Source organism: Acanthaster planci, linkage group LG07 (genome assembly GCF_054643075.1).
Source record: "Acanthaster planci isolate LZ-2023a linkage group LG07, COTS_SCS, whole genome shotgun sequence".
Taxonomy (NCBI): Eukaryota; Metazoa; Echinodermata; class Asteroidea; order Valvatida; family Acanthasteridae; genus Acanthaster; species Acanthaster planci.
The window spans coordinates 18,565,014-18,589,352 of NC_141783.1; the positions used below are offsets into that span (position 1 = coordinate 18,565,014).

Sequence of the window (24,339 nt, forward strand, 5' to 3'; positions counted from 1 at the left end):
GTAGATCACATCCGAGTAGCACCGTGCGCAGTTCCTTCAAGGAGTGTCTATAAAGTATGAGACAACATTAATCTCAAAACTGCAAGACTTGAAAAGTGGACTCCATTTTTGCACTCTTGTGATTAATTACTGCAATTTCTTTCTCCCTTGCAGTGTTCAGGATGCAACAACGCCTGATACTGTGATGGCAAATGCCAAAGGAAGAACTGGGCAGCTCACAAGGGGGACTGCAAAAGCATCCAGGAATTTATTGAAGGTCTCTCTCATAAACTGACTAAACAGTACACTGAACTTGTAAAGCATGATGTTACTCACACTCGGGAACAATCCAAGACCCTCCTTGTTACTTTGGTAACACAATGGCATGTGATTTCCTTCAGCTTGAGAAGAATGAATGGGCAGATGGAATCAACGAAGAAGAGACAGCACGCGACTTCAAAATCCTCTCAGCTGGATGCGGAGATCTACCGAACACTGTGCTGACGGCTGCTTCCTTGCCTGCAAAGTACCGGGGAAAACTGTCTATTGTGCTGAATGACTGGGACCCTTACGTCATGGCTAGGAATGTCCTGTTCCTTTACATGTTGATTCAACATTCAGACAGTGATGCCATTGCCACCAGCTTGGCCACAATTTGGTATTCTCTTCACATCTCCAAGAGTGACTACAACCTGATCAAGACCAGCCTGGAGAAACTCATCCAAGCTGATGCTGAAAGCCTTCAAGAAGCCACAAAAGGGTCCGTGTCCATCAGCAATGAAGGTCTCCGCCAAACTCCAACAGGTCTGGCAAGGATGGTGCTCTCTAAAGTGTGATCGCAAAAAAAGTTCCTCGATAAACCTCACCCAACAAAGACAGGCTACTCAGGCAGTGACGAGATACTTCGGTCTCACATTACAGCAGTACCATGAAAGACTCTCTCCAAAAGAGGCCAAGAATTTGAAGCAGTGGTTCAAGCATGGCCTATCTCTTCCTGACGACAGCCTGAAGGGAAGTTTACCATTTGACAACCCAACTGTCACTGGACCAAATGAACAAAGCTTAGAGGCAGGTGTGAAGATGACTGAGGATTTTGTCTACTGTGTGGATTCTTATCGAACACCTTTCAATGCTTGGGACTGTCTGAAAGTCCGACAATCTGCAGGCGAGACAACCCCAACTGTTACTGCTGTATACCACGAGTACGTGGTCAAGCAGCTACAGAAAATGTCGACCCTCTTTGCTCAAGGCAGGCTCCACATTCACATTCTGGTTTCCAATTTCCTTGACATCCCACATCACCACCAAGCCCTCCAAATGGCCAAGTTTGACCGAATCTTCACATCCAACCTGGCTGACTATGTTGGCTTCCGCAAACTCCTCAGAGATCTTGGGCCACTGTTGAATCCAAACAACAAGAATGCCACGCTTGTTACTGAGACCATGAATTGGATATCACACCATGTACCACAGGCAAATGTATGGGATAAGCACAGCGGGAGAAATATCTTTGAATCGACCAAAATGACAATGCAGCTCTGCAAGGATGACACAGGAAAGGAGCTTTCCAGTCCGTTGGCCGTCTGTCACCAGACTGAGTACATCAACAACACTCACTGGTTTCTGGCATATCTACGAGCAAACATGATGGCTGGCAGCTTGCACATCCCGGAGCTGGACCACATCCCATCTCTCAAGGAGGCCATGAAGTGTGAGGGGCTGCAAATGCATGACTTCCGGAAGGAGATCAACAGACTGAAGCCATTTCAGTTTCGGGTGAATGCCAGGAGCCTCACTTTACCGACTGGGACTGAGAGAGCAATTGAATGGTTCATACCATCTGACCATCAAGCATGAGAGAGGGAATGGACTGACCAAGTTACCAGAAATGGAAACACAATGTATTTTGTGCCTTCTCAAAATATACAGAATTGAGATAAACATACAGTAGGTGAAACTTTCACAGAATTTTTTTTTCAACTTTTGTCACTTCAAACAAAACGCGCACAAATGCCAAACGGTCCCTTTGGCGTGTATACATGTTCAGCATATACTGTACATGTATTCTCTTGGCCACCATGCCTGATTTTGGTGCGGTGAATAAGGTCTTTTTTGCTCTTAAAATTTCTACCTGGCTGGTGGAACTGTGCTCCTTTGTTACTGACCATAACAGTAACAGCTGCGAATGCCCCAACTATCAGAGTATGAAGGAACGTTGGGGATGATGAAAAGCTATTACACTGTACATTCTAAATTCTAAGTTCCTCTCAATACCAGTCAACCAAAAGGGTTGCACATACACGTGCGTGTAGTTTGTACCTGTTTGTAGCAGCCTGCACTGGTGTTACCCGTAGTCATTTGCTTTTATAGGGAAAGTGTGGGAATATGTACATGATCAAATTGTTTACCCTTGAAACTTGGTATGTTAAAGATGCCACTGCAACTTAAAGATTTTAAAGTGCAGTGTCAAAATCATAAGTACATGTACCAGTAGCTAAATACCAATTCACTTGGTTTACCCGAATGAGGAATTATTTATGCAGAAGAAAAAATTCACATTGAGTAAAAGTAAAAGATGGCAGAAGAGATTTCCATGGCAGCCACATCTTTCCGCGCAAGCCCACATTCCCTGAGGCCTTCCATCATCGCTGTTGTTATGAAGAGCTGGAAAAGCTGGAGGGCTGTGGATGCTTCCCCGAGGTTCCGTGGGCCATGTTGTTCTCTGACAACATTTACCTGTTGCTGATGACCCACTGGGAGTGCATCCTTTCTCCAAACATCTCCTAATGAAGATATGACAGATGCCAGGAAAGGTTGCCCTGCTTGCAGTTGGCCTTGTGCTCGCCCCAATCATCTGCCCCATGCTCGCCCTCGTCCACCTCATGCTCGCCCTCGTCAAGCCCATGCTCGCCCTCGTCTGCGCCATGCTCGCCCTCGTCTGCGCCATGCTTGCCCTCGTCCGCCCCATGTTTGCCCTCATCTGCCCTGTACTCGCTCTCGTCCGGCTCGCCCCTATCCTCTATGTGCTTGTCTCGTCCGAGGTGGCGTGACTCGTTCATCATCAGTGGATGACAACTCATCAATTTCTTCATTACAGCTCGTGCTGCTGGAAGAAGACTATTGACTATCATCATCATCCCTGATGTTACCACTGCTTGGTACCGGCGGAATGCCATCGCCACTCTGTTCCGATGCCATAGAAACATCAGAATCCAAATCGTCCTCATCAATCAGAATTGTTCGCAGAGCAGCAGCAGGGTCTACATGACTTGATGAAGCCATCTTGACAAGTGACTGTACTGATCATTCCAACGCACTCTTGGCCCCTGTACTTTTTATCATCTGCAAGCTTTGTCCAAGGCACTATAGGCCCATTTGCTCTTTCCATGCTAGCCCAGGTCCCCTTTTTTCTTGGAACTCTAGCCATTTAACAGTCATCTGTTTGTCAAATACTACCACATGTGCGCATTATATTACTCAGATGTGACCCTCAGATAGGACACTTTATTTACTTCACAAGGCACAAATTAGCAACCAAGGCAAGTGCAGGAACACTTTTCTCAACAGAAAACTGTATAGAATTATTTCATAAAATGTGTGCCTCGCAAGTAACTTCTTCCCCCAGTTTCCTTTTCTGTTCCTAACTTTTCCTTTCATCATATTTTGTCAAATAAATACAGCAGAAAGGCCCCCCCCCACCAAAAATAAAAAAATATCTCTCCCGTGTGTGATTGGGCTAAGTAGGGCCACCCAAACAATAGTAATAAGCCTGGCATGACTCATTCACAAGGGTCACTGATGCCTCAAGGAAATACAGTACTTAAAGGGCAATAACCTTTGCTCCAGACTTGATTACACCATGGAGGAATATAACACTGTATATATATGGAGAGTCACAAAGCATTCAACCCTGCACTCTTGTCAGGGCAGTGAAATCACTCCACAGTAGTACTGTCACAAGGGGGAGAGACATTTTGTACACAAACATATGGGAGTGCTAGGGAGTGGGTATCTTCCTGCCAAATTTGTGGCAACACCAAATTGACCCAGAGAGTTAACCCCGTCTAAAAGGTGTGGCTGGGTCCACATATAAAGTCAGGAAGTGTGCGCCAGCTGCTGTGTTGGATTGGATTTGGATTTGTATCATTTGATACAAATCCCACTGGTCAGATGGCCGGTAAATGTGTGTGGATGTATAGGCCTATTGTATTTTATTTGTCATTAATCAAATTTTCTGTCCAAAACTTGGGGTAACATGGGGTAACAAAAATCCCCTTGTAGTCAAATACTAATACGGTTTCCTGAAATAAATCAGTGCTTGTAGTACATGTATATATGCTCATTTCAAAATATATACTGTACACGTACCCAGTAAATGTAACAAATGCTGTGAAACAAACCCCAAAGCCTCCGGGTGTCCTACGGCGTCATTAGTTAGCTCTGGGTTGGGTCCTCCTTGGTCTGAGGAGCCTGAACCCATCAATCTCAGTATCTCGGGTTTGGTCCCTCAACTTCAAGCCATGTGACAATCAAAAACATTTAACCATATTGCAAATAACAAATTTTATTCAACTGTTTGGTAATAATCCAAAGAACACTTTATGGTCAACAGTTCCTCTTTATAGCTCCTCTTAACAGCTATTTCTTGCGGCAAAACTCAGTAAATTCAAATGTCGATGTACATACATGTATGTAGTCCAACAATCGACAGTCTACAAATAAACCTTCTGCAACATTAATACTGACAACTTCTTAAATCAATCCACTTTTATTAAGCCCATAAATTCAGTGTTTCAAACTCTTATAAAATAAAATATTTAACATTTACGGTTGCTTGGTTGACAGAACTGCTGAATTTCTTTCTTTGGTGTGTTTTACAGAGCCAAAATGCTCACAAAATATAAATCAAGCACTTATTTTGAAGTGCAGTCTTTCGATAGATCACTGATAATGAAGCCTACTGTAGCTTGCTACGCCTGGTGGCTGAAATTCATGCCATCATACAGAAAACACACAAGTCTGTCTTCTATCATAGAGGAAGGACACAGAAGGAGTATGAACTACCCGGGCTATAGCATCAGGCCAATTACCGCTTTCTGGCATGCCCTGTATGCCCGTAGCCAGAGCGCAGTGAGCACTTACTACATGTACGCCCCATCTGTTTCACAACCATGAAACCCCTTTGTACCCTATGATCGCCGCAGCTTTTTGTTGGTAATCTGAATCCTTAAAACTTTGTGTACTCAGATATAGGAAATTGAATATTCATGTATTTGTTGGTGCTTGGTATCTCATAACAACATTAAATGTAATGCTTGCGCATTGCTTGTACTATGCCATGTGCCCTAAATGTACATGTGCAGTTGCTGCCCTTAATGAACGCTTTCTTGTGGAGTTATTTTGGGGATAAATTACTCTGTTGTTTACAAGATTTGATGTTTTGTTTGAATCATCCTTATTATGGCATTTGTAGTGTTTCATTGTGTCATTAATCACTACATGGTAGGGCTGATGTCGGGAAAATGAATGACATCACAGACAGAGGAAGGACACAAATACATGTACAGTGTGATTACATGATGCAGATCTACCTGTGGGTCATGTTCGGGTTAAAGTGATCTCATGAACGACTGCCCTTAACAAAACTAAAGAGGGCGCCATCATAACATGTACAAAAGCGTATTATCACTCCCTGTGATAAAATAGCGCATTTTGTTCCTTGTGAACTTAGCTTTCCAGTAGAAGTCAACATTTTGGGGGCTAGTCTTTGAAAACTGATGTTTGGAGGGTGAAGAATAAAATTCCAAACTTTGCATGCATAATGGCAGTGTATCAAAATCGAAAAAGTTTATTCACGATGGCAAAAGGATAGGTCTAATATAAGGAATTTTTCTCTCTCTATTTCCTGGTCACAGCAATAATTTGTATTTAATTGCCAGTAAAACACTACAAGTATTGCTGGGATATTACTGGCCCCACTTATCTGGCTAAGATGCAAGCAGAAATCAGACATTTGTGGAATGTTTTCGTAACTCCTTCTGTGTCCTTCCTGCATGCCTCTTTCGAGATCTGGTCTGGTGTGCCCTACCTCGATTCATCCAACACCCTCACACAACCAAATCACACATTTTTGCCTTTCAGTTGGCAAAACAACTCCTTAGTGACTTTTTGTACAGCACCTGGATTTGTAATTTTACTCAGTGTTATCACCCTTAACTCACACAACCATGGCTTTTGTCAATGTTGCTGCCAAATCAGAAGGCTACCGAAAAGCAACTGACTACCAAACAGCTGCTGGCTGCAAGGACTATTACATAACGCTCATCCAGAGTAAGAAAAAACTAGTTCCAAAGTGATGCAGGTAGTACTATTGGTGGAAACCTCTGGGCTTAACCATTTCCACAAAAGGGGGTACACAACAAACTTTTGACAGGCGGACACAATGTCAAAAAGAAAATCTGAAGTTAACAATGGTGTAGCAATGTCAATTTGATGGGATGGGGGTAATGTGAAAAGGAGCTCTTGCCATCCAAGTTGGGAGGCACAACAGGGGCTCGTCATGTTCTCTAAATGGTACCACTATCCAACTGAGAGAGTACTGAATTATAAGTGGAGATCTATATGACTGCATGACTTGGGGGTGACAGCAGGCAAGGACACGGAGTAAAAAAAAAGGAAATCATGAGGGCAAAATGGCACTTGAATACACATGTACCCTCTACCCCCCCACCCCATGCTTTGCCGCTGGTTAAAAACTCGGCCCTATCACCCTTTACAGGGCACAATAGACTAAGGTGGCACATTTCAAAAAACCTCCCTGGTCAAACTATTTCCGACCGACAGTTAGTTTCTTGAGATCCTGTACACCATGTTCAACAACACTTTCCCATACAGGCACAAGTACCTGTACATCTACTTGTAGAAGTACATGTACATGTACATCTACTCGTACATACATGTATACCTGTCACAGCCTATCTTGTACGAGTCTTCAGCACCAACAAGTATTTCATACAGCACCAGTGCTTTATCAAGCACTCAGGGCTTTGCGCTGCAGTATAAATTAAAAGCATTTCTTGAAGTTTGCATCTCAAATACGCACACCTGTACATTACTTCCTTGTTTGACATCTGTATACATTTTTGACCCACCATACCAAAATAAATAGGCCAAGCACATGTACAGCAGGCTGCATTGTGTTTGACAGTGGCTCTCTTCCACTGTTAAATTTCATATTTCAGGGTGGTCCAAACAAAATATTTTGTCCGCAGAAAGCTTTGGCAGCTTAATATAGGCAAAGAATGGTCTGGAAATTGCCTCCTTCATGGGCACACATTTTCCAGGTAAGAGATATAATTCTTCTGATTCTTGAAAAGTGAGTAACATTTTTAAATTACGTACCCACAAAACTTATTAAAAATGTTTCACATCCAGATCACAAAAACATCAACATGTACTTGTGAATGGGTGTTGCTTTGCAAAGAGTTTTTATGCAAGATTATAGCTCTACACAATGCAACAAATGGTCGCTAATTCCTTTTGGGTTTATAATTCACGTTAAAAAAGTAATTTTTTTTACTTGCAAAACACATTTTTAAAGACTGGTTTATTTTCAGTATACATGTATATAAGCCGTCATGAATGCCAATTTGACACTGAGAAGCATACCAGGCTAACATGGCAACAGTTGACATGTGCTCAACCTGGATGATTTGTCATCCGGGGGGGGTGTGTGAGATAACACGCTTTTTGTTGTTTTTCATTCTATTGTTATTTTTGGCAGCTCTTGAATCTGACCACTTCTCCAAGGTATTATCTATGGCAGACAAGTAACCTTAAAAAGGCAAGACTTGATATATTGGCTGACCTCAAATAAAGCCCAATGCCACAAATCAAAACTCCCGAAAGTCATTTGAACAACAGATCTACCGGTACAGTATTCCTCACCTCAGTCTCATAATTTATCAGTCTGAAGCTCCATCATGGATCAATATTTGTGATGATGTAGGCCATGTAAGACAGCCAATTTCAAGTTGAACAATCCATCTCAACAGACTTCCTGAATGTTATGTGTAACATACTTCATGTACAAAACATAAATAGGGATTACATGTAGGTGTGTACACGTACATGTATGAACACACTTCTCCTATTAAACAGAAGGTCAGGGAATGTTTGGCATTTTTAACCCATGAGCCACCCCTATGAATTGCTAAGTTGGCAGAGCTTCCATGGTTCCAATGTGAACTGGTCCCCCCATCCACCAGTGCCATGATCCTTAAATAGGAGTGCCATTTGCTGTCTTCCAAAGTACATGTATGCCTTGACAAGTCTCAGATTCAGAGAGAAAAACCAAGACAGACAGAGAATGAAAGACAAATGAACATAAAACGATGAAAGAAAATGAAAACATTAAAGGAAAAAAGTGTCTCTGTCTAGAAGCATCACAAATTCAAAGTTCCCAGTATTTTGACAAATGACAGGGCCGATTAACGTTGCCTTCTCCCAAAGCTTCCAGTGCACTTCTCTTTTTTCCTGGTGCGTACTAAGAGACGGAAAAACTTGTGGCTTTGCTGTGTCATTGAAAGGAAACAAACACGTGTTTACACAAGTATTTCTCATTGTTGAAGTTTGTTGGAATGAGAAATACAGAGGCTTTATGAAGGGCAAAAACAGACAAGTAACTCAGGCTGTTACACTGGGAGCAGACAGCAGGAAGAAGGCAACAGAAGCAATCGCGGTGAAAGTATCTGCACAATTTCTTTGTGTACATGTCAAAACCTCGGGGGCAAAACTCACATTTCAGGCTCTCAAGAGGCATATGTCTAAAGATGAACTTGCTCAAGAAATTACTTTTTGTGCAATAATCACACATACATGTAGCTTCTTAGCTTTGCTATAATTTATCAAAATTGTCAAATACCCAAGCTTCTTGCTTACATGCGTACAAAACTGAAAAGAACCACATTGTGCAATGCCACTGTTCACAGTCCACACACCTGTAATGTATGCCATGAGGAGATGAAGGTCACGTTTGCACACAGGTATTTCTCATCGCTGGGATTTCCCAAATGAGAAATACACGTACGGATACACAGTGCCTGTCATTCCCATGATAAAGACTGCCATTTCATGATATGACAATGAGAGAGGAAAGGCGGGAAACAAGGAGGACGCAAACTCACGGTGCAATTACTAGTGCATGCATATACTTCTTGTTGTGAGCAGCAACAAACCAGCAAATATCTAAAGGTGAGTTTTCATCTCACATGACATCCTTGTGGAGCAGTGGCCATCTGCCGATGTCAACATCTGCTTGGGCTACATGGATATCAACACTATGCAAATTTCAGTATTTGAACTGCACATGTGCAGTACACATTTGTCATTCCATAGAGTCAACCTTTAAAACAATTCCCCGAAGCCAAAAAGCATGAGAAGTGAGTGAAATATCTTGCACTTCATTGTAGGATAACAAGAAAAGGATCATGATTTTTGATACTGTCCAAAAATTGAACTGATGAGAGCCAGTGTGTGTGGTTACCACTCAGCCACACAATCATTCAATACTGGGTAATTCCATCATGGGTTCAAAGTGTGACATTTTCGTGTCCCTGTTACATCTGATCTTTGTTATTTGACATGGAAATATCACCAGAATTGATTTCAAACTATCACTATTTGTTTGGCAGGTAATTTGCATTAGTTCATTACTCTTGGAAATTAGAAAATGTGTTCTGAACTTACAAAATCATCTGTCAGATGTGACAGGCACACACGAAAAAATGGACCCAACATTTCTGGTATTACCCTAAATTTAATACACACCATTGTTCAAGTGTTGGTTGTGTAAAACATCAGGTGACGATTTCCCTTTGTTTTATTGATTTACAGATAGCCATTGACAACCATGGATGTCAAACCAGGCCACTGCTGGCGTTGTGAGAAACTTCTTCCAGAGCACGCTGTGAGATGTGATCACTGCCCAAAGGCCGTGTACTGCAGTGATCCATGCAAGAAACGAGACCGTGTCAGGCATGGTGCCGTGGAATGTCAGGTGTTTGGGCCCCAAAGTTGCAGTCATTGCGAGAAAACGGGAGATTTGAAACAGGTCAGTTTTATCTTCAAACCTGGCTTTTAAATTCTAAAAGCAGTGTTCTCCACGGGGGGGGGGGGGCAGGTCGGCTTGCCCTGCCAAAATTTTAGGCCTCCTAGCTGTTGGTAACTGTTAAATTAGAAGAAAAAGCCAAGGAAATCTTGCACCACAGAGCATCTAGATTTCAAAACTTCCCGAACCCCACACCGTGAGGGCTTTGCGCTCTACCCTTTGTCACTGTTCACCCTCTTACATGTACAAGTGAATGGTCTTGTGATAGTCTTGACTACAACACTGCTGGTCGTAAACTTCAGCTGTAGCTGTAGATGAATGTTAACTTTATCACTGGTCATCTGCAGTGGCCCCTTTAAACCATAGGTAAGCATTAAGCACTGGTGATCATTGTCGTCATTGGTGCCAGCTCGTATCCAAGCATTGGAGTCATCGTCATCTATTATCCTGCCACCTTGGCTGATGTTTGTGCCTAATGTGGCTTTGGAGTCCAAGTCAGTGGTAGAAGAGCCGCTGGTAGGAGCCGCATGGGAGGGTTGGTGGTAGAAGAGGTTGTTCCAAGCATTCCTTTTTCCTTCCCTGTTTCTCCTCCTCGTGCTGGTGTCTGCTTAGCTTGCAGGAGCTGATGCCAATTATGGATGGCCCTTCTCCAGGTCACCTTGTTCCTGGCAGTCTGCTCCGATGAAGATGGTTGGATGTTGATTTGTGCCAGGGTCCACTTTAGTTGGTCTTTGAAGCAAAGCTTCAGGCCTCCTTCAGGTCTTGTACTGGCCTTTAATTCTCCTTACAGCATGATCCTTGGGAGACAGGAAGGGTCCATGGGCAGGACATGTCCCGTCCAGGGTAGACAATGTCCAAAGATGGTGGCTTCAACGCTGGGTGGTGAATTACAATGGAGGACCCTGTCATTAATAATGAGACCCACATGGAGGGAGCAGATCAGGATGACGAAGTCCAAAATGTGTAAAGACAGCCCACATCGCAGGATGGGGGACTTTATCAAAGGCCTTTTGAGATCCCAGAATATGAACATCACAGATTGTTGTTGTTCTTGGCTCTTCTCCTGGGGTCAAAAGATCATGTCGATCATCCCGCGGGAGGGTCAGGGAGGATGTTTTCTGTGAGGATGAGGAGGCAATCAAGAAGGATATGGGCAAAGATCTTGCTCGCAATAGTTAGCAGTGAAATACACCAGTAGTTGCTGCAGTTCTTCAGATCTCCCTTCTTGAAGATGGTAACGATGTTCGCATCGCAGAAGTCACTCGGGACAGTCTTGCTTTCCCAGATTCGAGGATGAGGAGCATCAGGCAGTTTTCCAATTTTGGGCCTCAGTAAGTGAAAAACTCAAGCGGGAGGTTATATGGTCCTGCTGCTTTGCCTGGCTTCATGCGCTTGAAGGCCTTGTCGAACTCATAGAGCGAAGATGGCAGGGACATCCAGTGGCGGATGGGGAGTTTGGGAGTATTAGGAAAGAGGTCGTCCGGAATGTTGGAGTGATCATTGAGGAGGCTCTCAAAGTGAGACCTCCAATGATCAAGGATTCCCTGGGTGTCAGTGATGGTGATAAAAAATCTACATCCTTTAAGCAGCCCACTGATGATCTTGTGGGACCGAAGATCTCCTTGGTTGAGGTGTAGAAATGGCGCATGTCCTGTTTATCAGTGTAGTTCTGGATCTCTTCCACTTTCCTCTGCCACCAGGCATTCTGCACTTTGACATTCAGCCGATGCTTGTTGATGTTTCCACTTGTTCTTCGCAGTAGGATGGTTCTCAAGGGTAAGGCGCGTCCCGATGTTTGGCTTCGATGAGACAGGAAATGGTTTCATTATTCTTGTTGAACCAATGCTGAGTCTTTGTCCGGATAAACCAATCGTTCCTTGGGACAAGATTGAATTGGTCCTCAAGCTGTGTTCTGATGGCAAAGCCAATGCCATGGATGCATGGCTCATTGGAATCGTACCCCTTCCAAAAGATTGTATACTTGGATCCAACTTCTCTGATGCTCCCCTCACCAGGAAGCCTGGTCTCACTCAGGGCTGCCATGTTGATGTTGAAACAGGCAAGCTCCTTGCAGACGAGGGCTGTATGCCGCTGTGGATGGTCAATGTCACTCTTTTCCTGGAGAGTACAAATGTTCCATGCCCTAAGAGTGAAAGGTTTTGAGACAAAAGAGTGGATATTCGATGAGGGCTCGGTAGATGAAGAACTTGAGCTTGAATTTGAATTTTGACCACTAAAATGGGAAGTCCACCAGTCGAAGTGAGCTGGCCAGACTAAGTTGCCTTGTCCGATGTTCATCCCACCTTTTCTAGGGGCCTCCCCATTGGGGTGGGTGCGGAGGTCCTAAAGAGCCCAGCTATTCATAGGACAGCGACCATCTAAGATTCACCACCAGATGTGTGGACGCAGACTAGAGGCTTCTGGCTATCCAAACCTGCCTCTGTAGCCCGTGATACCATCGCAATTGGACTTATAAAGAATAGGGTGTCCAGTCCAGAAAAGGAGGCTGAAAAATAGAGACATGAAGTCATTCGCTATGGAGTTGTTTGAGAAGATCGTGGCTGTGCGATGGCCACACACACTCACTTGGCCAGCAACGTCTCTGCTGCAGCTCAAAAGGCATGAGACTTGCAGTTTCAGCGAGGTTGGTTGAAGGGGGCTGCTGGGGTCTTGTCGGCCTTGTTACGCCTGCCTGCCTGCCAGGCACAGCCCTCCTCCGGTGACGTAGCCGTTGGGGCCTTGAGTAGCCCTCCTCCACCAGTCTCATCATTGGGGCTCAGTCACATTTAGTCTGGAACCTCATCCTCAACATTACCGCCATGGGTAGCTCTACCAGGAGTACGGGACTCCTGACAGCGTCGCTCTTGGAATCATTGGAACAAGCAAGCCCTTCCACCACGGCAAGGAGCGACCATTGGAAGGGAGGTGATAATCGTACAGAGCCACCATTCTGTGACAGTCACTCCATAAAAAAGCTGATTGCCTTCTGCTATAAAAGGGGGCCACTGATGAGAATGACCACTGAAACATCACTGGATTGATCTGTTCAGATGACAGACAAGTGTACTTATCCATGTATATGTACCTTCGACTGACGCGAGTAGATCACTAAGCATCACATGCCATTCCTTCAAAGAGTCCATGTCACTACAAAACAGGACAAAGTTAATCTTGGCACAAGACTTGAATATGTACGTTATTTTTCAACACTGGTGACTAATGCAATTTCTTTCTGTACTTGCAGTGTTCAGCATGCAACAATGCCTGGTACTGCGATGCTAAATGCCAAAGGATGAACTGGGCAGCTCACAAGAGCGACTGCAAAAGCATCCAGGAATTTATTGAAGATCTCTCTCATGAACTGACTAAAAAGTACACTGAACTTGTAAAGCATGATGTTACTCACACTCGGGAAGGAGTCCTGGACCCTCCGTATTACTTTGGCAGCACGATGGCCTATGATTTCCTTCAACTTGAGCAGAATGAATGGGCAGATGGAAGCAATGAAGAAGAGACAGCACGCGACTTCAACATCCTCTCAGCTGGATGCGGAGATCTACGGAACACTGTGCTGACGGCTGCTTCCTTGCCTGCAAAGTACCGGGGAAAACTGTCTATTGTGCTGAATGACTTGGACCCTTACGTCATGGCTAGGAATGTCCTGTTCCTTTACATGATGATTCGACATTCAGACAGTGCTGGCATTGCCACCAGCTTGGCCACAATTTGGTACTCTCTTCACATCTCCAAGACTGACTACAACCTGATCAAGGCCAACCTGGAGAAACTCATCCAAGCCGATGCCAAGAGCCTTCAAGAAGTCACAAGAGGGTCCGTGGTCATCAGCAACAAGGATCTCGCTGAACTCCGTAAAGTCTGGCATGGATGGAACTCCCTGCAATGTGAACGCATCAAAAGTTCCTCCATCAACCTAAGCAAGCAAAGACAGGCTGTACTTGAGGAAATTCCTTTTTTTGGCCATGAATTACAGCTTTGCTATGAGAGACTGACTCCAAAGGAAGCTGACGATTTAAAGAAGTGGTTCCAACATGGCCTGTTCCTTCCCGATAACTCACTGGGCAAACTGCCATTCAACAACCCAACTCTCACAGGAAGAAAACAACAAATTATTGGTGCAGGTACGATGGTGACTGAAGATTTTGTTTACTGCATTCATCGCAATCTCACACCTTTCACAGCTTGGGACTGTCTGCAAGTTAGACAATCAACAGAGGGGACAACCTTTTCCACCACGGCCATGTACCACAATTATGTGGTCCAGCAGTTGCAGAAAACACTAATCCTATTCGCTCAAGGCAGGCTCCATATTCACATTCTGGTTTCCAGTTTCCTTGATGTTCCACATCACCATCAAGCCCTCCAAATGGCCAAGTTTGACAGAATCTTTACATCCAACCTTGCTGACTATGTTGGCTTCCGCAAGCTCCTCAAAGTTCTTGGGTCACTGGTGAATCCAAACAACAAGAATGCTGGGCTGGTTACCGAGACAATGAACTGGATATCACTTCATGTACCAGAGGCAAATTTATGGGACAGCTTCTCTGGCATAGATATTCATGAATCGACCAAAGAAACAATGCAGCTCTGCAAAAATGACACAGGGAAGGAGCTTTCAAGTCCCTTGGCCATCAGCCACCAGCTGGAGTATTTTAACAACACTCACTGGTTTCTGGCATATCTACGAGCAAACATGATGGCTGGCAGCTTACACATCCCGGAGCTGGATCACACCCCATCTCTCAAGGAGGCCATGAAGTGTGAGGGGTTGCAAATGCATGACTTCCGGGAGGAGATCAACAGACTGGTGCCGTTTCAGTTTCGGGTGAATGCCAGGAGCCTCACTTCACCGACTGGGGCACAGAGAGCAGTTGAATGGTTCATACCATCTGACCATCGAGCGTGAGAGACTGGTGGGGCGGACAATAAATAAGCACTCACATAAAACACTGTCATCAAAAGGAATATGTCATACATGTAACACCCAACGGCGCAATGCCATTTCAGAACACTAGGCAATTTGTGCTTTCTCAAAACCCACATTGTACATGTACAATACTGGGAAATTAACCGGAAATGACAAATGACCCATTCAATCTTCAAGTCCATTTATCAAGGCCATGATGCCATACAGGGTTTTGGTACTGCAAATAGTGTGTTTTGGGCTGTTACCTGGCCTGAGGAAGTATATTACACAATGTTGTTAACCATAATGGTGAAAGGCTTGAATCTCTCATTGTCAGAGGACTCAGGAATGTTCAATGGGAAAATGGGTAATACCAGAAAATAGGGGTCCAAAAGTGTGACATTTTTGTGTCCTTGTTCCATCTTTCCTTTGTTTTTTGACATGGAAATATCACCGGAATTGATTTCAATCTATTACTATTTGTTTGGCAGGTAATTTGCATTAATTCATCACTGTTGGAAGTTAGAAAATGCATTCTGAACGTACAAAATCATATGTCAGATGTAACAGGGGCACACACACACACACAAATGGACCACTAATTTCTGGAATTACCGTAATGAGAAACCCCACTGTACCAATACATTGCCCCAAAAGGTCTCTGTAACAAGCACATCAATCGATTAAAGGAATATACATAATGGGAGACTCTGAGATGCAAGGTGGCAGCAGACAAACCGGTCCTTTTCCGCAGCTGTGCACATGCTCAAAACTAGTGCGCATACCTAGAAATGCATGCACATGCCCACATCAACCAAAAAGGACCGTTGTGTCTGCCACCAATAAGCGTCTGAAAGTCTCCCATTCTACTTGTTAACAGCAGTACTAGAGGACAGTCTACTGATATGAATGCCATACTGTATGGTTTGCATGGCTGCCATCTTGAAGGCCAGTGCTTTTGTTCCACAGAGTACACACAAAGGAGGTTTCCCTGTGGAACAAAAGAACTGACCCACAAGATGGCTACCACACAAAGCCTCTATTGTCTCCAAACCTTTGACATGTATGAAGCTATAGGATAGAATTATGTGTATGTGGTAAACATATTATTTTTAAGTGCAGTGGCAAAATAGCCAAATTAGTTCTAAAAAGTAAAAGGTACATTAAGTATGCCAAACTGTTTAGTTTAGACGAGTAAACAAACATACCGAAGCAAAAAGAACAGTAAAAAAAAAGTATATTATGTAAATGTAGAGGCAACTACTTGAGTTTTACATTTCAATCCAAGTGGAATCTTTCTAAAATGCCATATATTCAGTGAGGACACTTCAGCAAGAGTCGTACTGGTGGTAATACAGAAAAAGTTCAAGTTGTGCTAAAGTACTTCATTTTTCAATGACTAAATCTTCTTTCTAATGCATGTATAAAGTTTACCAAACTCACCTGTATTCTGATGTTGTTTCCTGTGATACGCTTGAGTTCTTTGGTATTCCTTAAAATGCACTAGTAGTAGATGTACGGGTACGCTAAGTTTTAACATACATGTACCACAATGTACATGTGTGCAAAGGTAGTTGTAACAGACACTGAGTAAATTTGGTGAAATCATAATTCAACAGGGTTTGACAGAGGTGCAATCTTGGTCGTGTACGGAATTACAGGCAAAAATATTTTTTTAATGACGCATTACATTAATGTTCGAAATAAAATCCTCAGTGCTGTTTGTGACAGACAGGTACAATTTACATGTAAATGAGTATTTCAATTACGGGTAATTAAGTCACAATCATTCAATGGCGGTGCTGCTCCATGGAGAGGGCTCGCAGGGCACTGTGTAAAGGGGTGCTCATGTGAAAATTTATGCTTACTGTCTATCTTTTTCTCATTGCACAAAAAGTACGGAGAAAAATAACACATTATATTGAAAACACACCCCATCCATGTACATGCAAAATGGGAACTACACAACTGTCATTGGCATTTCGCATTGTTGGAATTTTTTGGAATGAGATAGACAGGGGAATAGACAGGGGAAGCAATCGAGGTGAAAGCGTGTATTCTTTGTGTACCCATGCATGGTTAGGTGTAAAATTCTTGGGGAAAACCTACCCTTTCAGGCTCTCCAAATGTCTGAAGATAAGCTTGCTAGTTTTCACCATTCACCAAAACATTCAAATTTCCTTTTTTTTTTAATTGTAAATGTACATATACCAGAACAAACTATCAAAACATAATTTAAAGGAACCAAAACAGCCTGATATGCCATTGCACACAAACTCTATAACACACCTTTAACACTTACTTAGCCAATTGTAGAGGTTTTTCATGCGACGTAACATGACAGACAAAAGCATTTTAGGAAATGTACCATGTACGTGAAGGCGGGCGCACTTTTGAATCTGGGTATTTCTGTTGGTAAAGTATGCGTTTCCGCTCACATCTGTGTAAATTGTACAGTGACCCTTAAAAATCACAGGACTGAAAATCCTCTACAGGCATGACAGGCCGATATACTGATGATAGAACACTCTGTTTACACATGCACTTTCCTATGGAGCCAGAGAGGGCCAGTGGTCCACTGATTGCCATTTACACAAGCACACACAAGTGTGGCATCATCATCAGTACACAGATCTATTGGTGCATGTACAATGTATGTACTGGTATCCCAAGGGAGAGGGACAAAGTTCATATTCACAGACAAGTATTTCTCATCGCTGGGATTTCCTGAAAGAGAAATACAAGTACATGGACTCGTAATTCCCTGGGAATAAAATACTGTAAATAGGCAACCGAGTGAAGCTGTGACATTGTGAGAATGAGAAAAACCCTCTCAAAAAGGAAGAGGTCAACTCAAGGCGGAAACCGGCAAAAATCTTGTGCCAAGCACAGCTACATCATAGACTGTCAAGAGGCAAATATCTAAAGGTGAGTTTATAGGCCAGGAATCACGAGTGACATATCCTGTACTTTAAAACACGATTCAATTTTAAAAGAGGATGATTTTGTGATTTTTGGAAGAAGGGAAAAACTCAAAACCAACTACGGATTCAAACTCGGCAAAAACTGCTCTGACAACAGCTGGTATCGTACCACAGGCCTTAAACCTATACACATGAAGGCTAAATATAGTACATACGCACTTCTCTTCATATTTCCAGCTGCGGGGTAAGCAGTGATAAACATGGATGTCAAACCAGGCCACTGCTGGCGTTGTGAGAAATCACTACCAGAGCACGCTGTGAGATGTGATCGTTGCCCAAAGGCTGTGTACTGCAGCGATCCGTGCAAGAAACATGACTGCGTCAGGCATGGTGCCGTGGAATGTCAGGTGTTTGGGCCCAAAAGTTGCAGTTATTGCAAGAAAACGGGAGATTTGAAACAGGTAGCTGAATCTCTAAACCACACATTAACATGCCAAAAGGCAATGAACTTGGTCCAGAATTGACAGCCATCAATCCCAAAGAAAAGTTTACCTATTTTTGTATCTACTAGTCTACCTACTCGGTGCCTAATGATGCTCTCAAATGTACAATGGTCAGGGTAGGCAATTTTTTTATTTAAAAAATTGATCTTTATTTTTTTATTTAACACATTTTGAATTTACTGTATTTAAATCAGATTTTCTATTCCCTGGCAGGCAAATTTAATTGTACTCATTTTCTTTTCAACAAAATCAAGAAAATCGTGATTTAAATTATTTGATCTGAATCAAGCAATTTAATTAAAGTCACATACACTGTATAAATTAGTAACCATTTTTAAGATTTTCTAAGCCCAGGTGAAATACTGTACATGCCATATACAATGCAGCACCTCCATTGACAAATACAGTCTATAGACGGTTCCTTAGGGGTCAAGGGTAAAGGACAGAATTACTTAAATGCAGGCTATAAATCCCCCCCCAAAAAAGTAAGACAGTTTACAGATGGTTGCACGGTTGCCAAAAAAGTCCAGCAACTAAATTAATTTGTGAGTGAATGTAGCTATTTTTCAACAAGAAATAAAAGAAAAAAATCAGGAGTGCTTCCAAAAATGATAATCAGTCATTTTTCTTGTTCCAGATCGCAAAAATTATTCAGTCAGATTGCAGCTACATGTCTTCAAATTCTGGTGAATTGTGGTCAGTAGTCGGCCTTGTGTGCTGGAGATACTACTGAATTATTTCCACAATCTTAGCTGGACTTACAGGATCGACGAAAGTGACGAGGACACTTTTCTTAGTTCTGGATCAGTTTAATCAGTTCCAGATCGCGACAAACACTTTTTAACAAATACAAAGTAATCTCATGCAACATCCATTTTGCAGCCAGAAGCACTGTAACAAGCTGATTTTCTAATGAAGAATTTCTTAATTTACAGAAAACTATTTCAGAAATAAGAATACATATGAACTAATGAAAAAATGTCACAGTGCGTATTGGAAAGCTGGCCAAAATTTCTTTTCTAGAAATTTTTTGAGATCAATTTTTGTACACCAAGAAGCCCACATTTCACCTTTCAAGCAGAACTAGTCTTGGAATGTAGAGCTGAACAACAGCACAACAGAGGTACATTAAGGTTTTTATCTCAAATGATCCGGAACTAGGAAAAATCTGGAACTAGGAAAACGATTGTACATGTAATCTTTCTGAAAAAGCACAAAAAATAGCACTTTATGCTAACCACGTCCACACACCCTGAGCACGGTGGCACATGCGAAACTATCGCATGTAAACTGTCATGTTGACCGGCCATCGTATATGCATGCCCATCGCTGGCCGTCGAAAAATAACAGTGCACTTTCAAAGAGTACATGTAGCCCAATACGGCCGTTTCACAATAGTGCGCCACCAAGAGTTTGCCACGCGTTGGCCAATCACAATGCGTGAAATTTGTTGACCCACTGTGCGTTTGGAAAGGGTCGACAAATTTCGCGCATTGTGATTGGCCAACGCATGGCAAACTCTTGGTGGATCGCCCGTATTCACGCAGCAATCAATGAAAATAAGAATGTTCCCTGGAAGCAAAAAACCATTAAGCCGCATCGAGTCCGGGTGCAGTACCATGTGTTTGTACATAAAAATGATCCATGCACGTCGCAAGTAGTTTGTCACAATAAAATTTCGGGGAAAAGTAAAAGCTGAGAAGACTGACTAAAAACGGGCGGCCTTGAACTGGCGTCGACTGCTTTTTTTGAGTCCAGAGGATTCCGAGTCCAAGGCCAAGTCTGAGTCATTGGGTTGCGAGGCCGAAGCCAACGCCAAGGCTTTGAAAAACCGGCCTCGAGACTGAGGCCAGCCTCCAGACCTCCAACAATGCTCTACAGCATACAGGACAATGACAGTCTCAACAGGTAAGACTTTCAAAATGATCTATTTTTGGAAACTACCTAAAGTGACTAATGCAACTTCTGTCTACTTGCAGTGTTCAGGATGCAACAATGCCTGGTACTGTAATGCCACATGCCAAAGGAAGAACTGGGCAGCTCACAAGGCGGACTGCAAAGGCATCCAGGAAAGGATTACAGGTCTGTCTCAAAAACTGACTGAGCGGTACACCGAACTAGCAAAAAATGACATCACCCAAATTTGTGAACAAAGCATGGACAATCCTTGTTACTTTGGCAGCACGATGGCACGTGATTTCCTTCAGCTTGAGCAGAATGAATGGGCAGATGGAATCAACGAAGAAGAGACAGCACGTGACTTCAACATCCTCTCAGCAGGATGTGAAGATCTGCGAAATACAGTGCTGACGGCTGCCTCATTGCCTGCGAAGTACCAGGGAAAACTGTCAATTGTGCTGAACGACTGGGACCGTTACGTCATGGCTAGGAATGTCCTGTTCCTTTACACGATGATTCGACATTCAGACAGTGATGGCATTGCCACCAGCTTGGCCACAATTTGGTATTCTCTTCACATCTCCAAGAGTGACTACGACCTGATCAAGACCAGCCTGGAGAAACTCATCCAAGCTGATGCTGAAAGCCTTCAAGAAGCCACGAGAGGGTCCGTGCTCATCAGCAACAAGGACCTCACTGAACTCCGTAAGGTCTGGCAAGGATGGTGCTCCCTCCAGTGTGATCGCACAAAATGTTCCTCGATTAATCTCACAAAACAAAGACAGGCTGCCCTGGCACTGAATCCCTTTCTTGACCACCAATTAAGGCTCTATTATCAAAGACTATCTCCAAATGAGGCCATTTATTTAAAGAAGTGGTTCCAACACGGCCTGTTTCTTCCCAGCAATAGCTCTACTGGCAATTTATTATTCAACAATCCAACTCTTACAGGAAGATACCTGCAAATTGTGAGTGAAGGTATAACATCTCTGGATTTTGTCTACTGTATTTTTTATAATTTCACACCTTTCACAGCTTGGGACAGTCTGCAAGTCAAGAAGAGCGTAGGGGAGAACTTTTCTGTCATCGCCATGTACCACGAGTACGTGGTCCAGCAGCTACAGAAAACATTGACCCTCTTTGCTCAAGGCAGGCTACACATTCATATTCTGGTTTCCAATTTCCTTGACATCCCACATCACCACCAAGCCCTCCAAATGGCCAAGTTTGACAGAATCTTCACATCCAACCTTGCCGACTATGTTGGCTTCCGCAAGCTTCTTCGAGTTCTCAGGTCACTGATGAATCCAAACAACAAGAATGCTGCGCTTGTTACTGAGACAACAAATTGGATATTATATCATATACCTGAGGCAAATGTTTGTGATGAACACTCGGGCAGAGACATAAAAGAATCAACCAAAGCAACGATGCAGCTCTGCAAAGACGACACAGGGAAGGAGCTTTTATGCCCCTTGGCTATCACCAACCAGCTTGAGTACTTCAACAACACTCACTGGTTTCTGGCATATCTACGAGCAAACATGATGGCTGGCAGCTTACACATCCCGGAGCTGGACCACATCCCGTCTCTCAAGGAGGCCATGAAGTGTGAGGGGCTGCAAATGCGTGACTTCCGGAAGGAGATCAACAGACTGGTGCCGTTTCAGTTTCGAGTGAATGCCAGGAGCCTCACTTCACCGACTGGGGCTGAGAGAGCAGTTGAATGGTACCTGCCCTCCGATCCTAAGCATCAGTAGCCGGTGGTGACTGGTGTGTAAAATGCACTACAAATTTTAATCGTAACGGAACTTCAGGCTGTCATTAAGAAGAAAAACAGTGACTGACAGATGAGCAACAGCTGAGTGGCACATGTACATACCGTACAAGTAAACCTGGTTATTAATAATTGATGTATTTCTTACATACAGCAATGGTGGTGGGAAAACAAGGCATCTGCGATACATCTGAAGACACATTTTAAAAAATGTTTTTAATAAATACATGAACCAATAAGAAAATTACAGTGTACATGTACATGCATGTGGTTAAAATGTGACTAAGTGTGCATTTGTGAATTTACTGTTGTAGTTACCAAAGATGCCAACTGAATTTTAGATTGCTTGATTGAGCTGTAACGTGTGGATATAAGATTAAGTTGAGAGGACAAGAGAAGAAAATGTGTAGAAATTGTTCAATTAGTTTAGGCAATAAGTGAAAGTTTTGGAAAGTCAAAGTAAACTTTTTAAAAGGGCATTTGCATTTCGATGTTATAAAGGAAGTAAAATTAAGGTTTTGCAAACATATAGAGTGCTTTTCACAATCCTGTTCACCAGAATCTCTCAAATGGATATACGGGCAAGAAATAACAATATTTTACCATATGACATCATATAAATCAAAAGAACAGAAAACAGGACAAAGGCGGATCTAGAAAGTAATTTTTTTTTTGGGGGGGTGATGTTTTCTTTGGGTGGTGGGTCAAAAATTTGGAAATTTTTTATGAAACCTTTTATGGCCTACTAGGGGCTGACGCCAAGTCTCGGGGCTTTAAACACGCTTTTGAAGGAATGAAAATGAAACGGTCTCAAAAATTTCCTTTCTCCATTTGCTTTTCAAAAGCAACAAAATTTTGCTCCTTTTTGGGGGGGGAGGAGACTGCCTTGGTCCTCGTTGGCCCCCTCCTACTTGCTAATGAGCGAGGGAAAATTTTGAATTGTACTCACTTTGCACTTGGGGCAGACGAAGCCACTCATGTTTTCAACAATGCCAAGGATTGGCAGATTGACCTTGCGGCAAAAACTGATTTCTTTGCGGACGTCCATCAGAGAGATCTCCTGCAAATTCACAATGAAGCATTTGCTATGAGAAACTGGTATGAAATTCTTATTCCTCAACCAGCTAGAAGTTTGCTCACTGCTTACCAGTGTCTACAAGGAGAATTTATTTTGGGCGAGTTAGGTTGTAGTGGTGCTTTCCTGGCCTTTCATCTCTATGATACCAGGTTTGAATCCCGACTCTGTGGACTGGGTTTTTAGTCCCTACCTCATGCTGTGGTTTTTTCCTGGAACATTTGTCCAGGGTTTTCCTCCCACCCTAAAGCTGGACACATGTCTTCACTGTCTTTATCGCTGCCACTCATAACCCTCCTTTTAATTGTTAATTAAATGTGCTGTTGGATAAACATAAATAAAATAAAGGAGAAATAATTGTTTTCAACAGTGCAATGTATTATCTTCATGTCAAAAACAGGTAGTCAGGGAACTGTGGCGGAAGCCGTAATAACACTCTACACAAAATCTGCTTTGAGGTCAACTGATGTTATTACAGCATTTGATCTTATTTGCACAGATGACAACGTGCCGTTCTGCAAGGAACATCAAAAGCGATGTTGGATGCATTGTGAAAATTACTGCTTAGAAAAGCATTTGGCTTATTTGCTTCATGTTGTCTGACAGTAGCCAACACAATGCGTCTTTCATGACTGCGTGCTTCCTGGATATATTTCTTTAGAAAACGAGAACGTTTGTTGTGAGCCCCTTCGGAAACTCTTTGATGGAAATGTATGCGACAGTAACACTGAAGAGTTTTCAAGTCAACATTTTCATTGTTTATTAGGCCATTTAGGTTGGTAAAGTCTGTTCTGGTCACATTTTACATGATGTCAGATATTCTAAAGAACATAACTGAGGCCACCAAGATATTTTAATAATTTACATTCTTCATTCAAAAATTCAAGTAATTACTTGAACAGTGATCATTTTGATGGCATGTGGACACCATCTCATCTGTCTGTGTGGATTTTGGAAAACGCTTACAGTCCTTCACATGTTTGTAAGTGTCCTGTAACTGAAGATAGGAATTTTTAAAGAATTTTGAAAAAAAAACAGACAAAAATGATAAATATCCCAGCCCAGCATCATCAACATTGATAACTGCCCCGGCAGGAAGTGGTTCAAATATATCTGACTGGTCAAAAGCTAGACATCAAACACACATCGT

At 42.8% G+C, this 24,339-nt stretch overlaps 3 protein-coding genes across 5 annotated transcripts in view; 2 read left to right on the plus strand and 1 right to left on the minus strand.

The window, feature by feature from the left end:
• nubp1 (nucleotide binding protein 1) overlaps positions 1-24,339 on the minus strand; it is a 37,636-nt gene that overhangs the window by 6,439 nt on the left and 6,858 nt on the right. For 2 of the 3 annotated variants that reach the window (XM_022237022.2, XM_022237021.2), the window contains exon 7: positions 23,064-23,174. In XM_022237022.2, the coding sequence (XP_022092714.2) occupies positions 23,064-23,174 (111 nt within the window). Of the gene's footprint in view, positions 1-1,109; positions 1,378-23,063; positions 23,175-24,339 lie in introns of those variants that run through there. The other variant, XM_087139478.1, reaches the window with a different exon arrangement.
• LOC110980388 (uncharacterized) lies at positions 8,998-16,752 on the plus strand. Its single transcript, XM_022237019.2, has 3 exons — positions 8,998-9,231; positions 9,874-10,090; positions 13,332-16,752. Exons 2-3 carry the CDS (start codon positions 9,890-9,892, stop codon positions 15,009-15,011), a joined length of 1,881 nt encoding a protein of 626 aa, XP_022092711.2. The 5' UTR covers positions 8,998-9,231; positions 9,874-9,889; the 3' UTR covers positions 15,012-16,752.
• LOC110980389 (uncharacterized) lies at positions 17,473-23,543 on the plus strand. Its single transcript, XM_022237020.2, has 3 exons — positions 17,473-17,939; positions 18,173-18,396; positions 20,418-23,543. Exons 2-3 carry the CDS (start codon positions 18,196-18,198, stop codon positions 22,095-22,097), a joined length of 1,881 nt encoding a protein of 626 aa, XP_022092712.2. The 5' UTR covers positions 17,473-17,939; positions 18,173-18,195; the 3' UTR covers positions 22,098-23,543.

Excerpts from the sequence above, each read along its gene's own strand:
- LOC110980388 (XM_022237019.2), top strand. The coding sequence starts at position 9,890 with ATGGATGTCAAACCAGGCCACTGCTGGCGTTGTGAGAAACTTCTTCCA. Across the intron at positions 10,091-13,331 it reads AAACGGGAGATTTGAAACAG|TGTTCAGCATGCAACAATGC; the intron begins GTCAGTTTTATC and ends CTGTACTTGCAG.
- LOC110980389 (XM_022237020.2), top strand. The coding sequence starts at position 18,196 with ATGGATGTCAAACCAGGCCACTGCTGGCGTTGTGAGAAATCACTACCA. Across the intron at positions 18,397-20,417 it reads AAACGGGAGATTTGAAACAG|TGTTCAGGATGCAACAATGC; the intron begins GTAGCTGAATCT and ends GTCTACTTGCAG.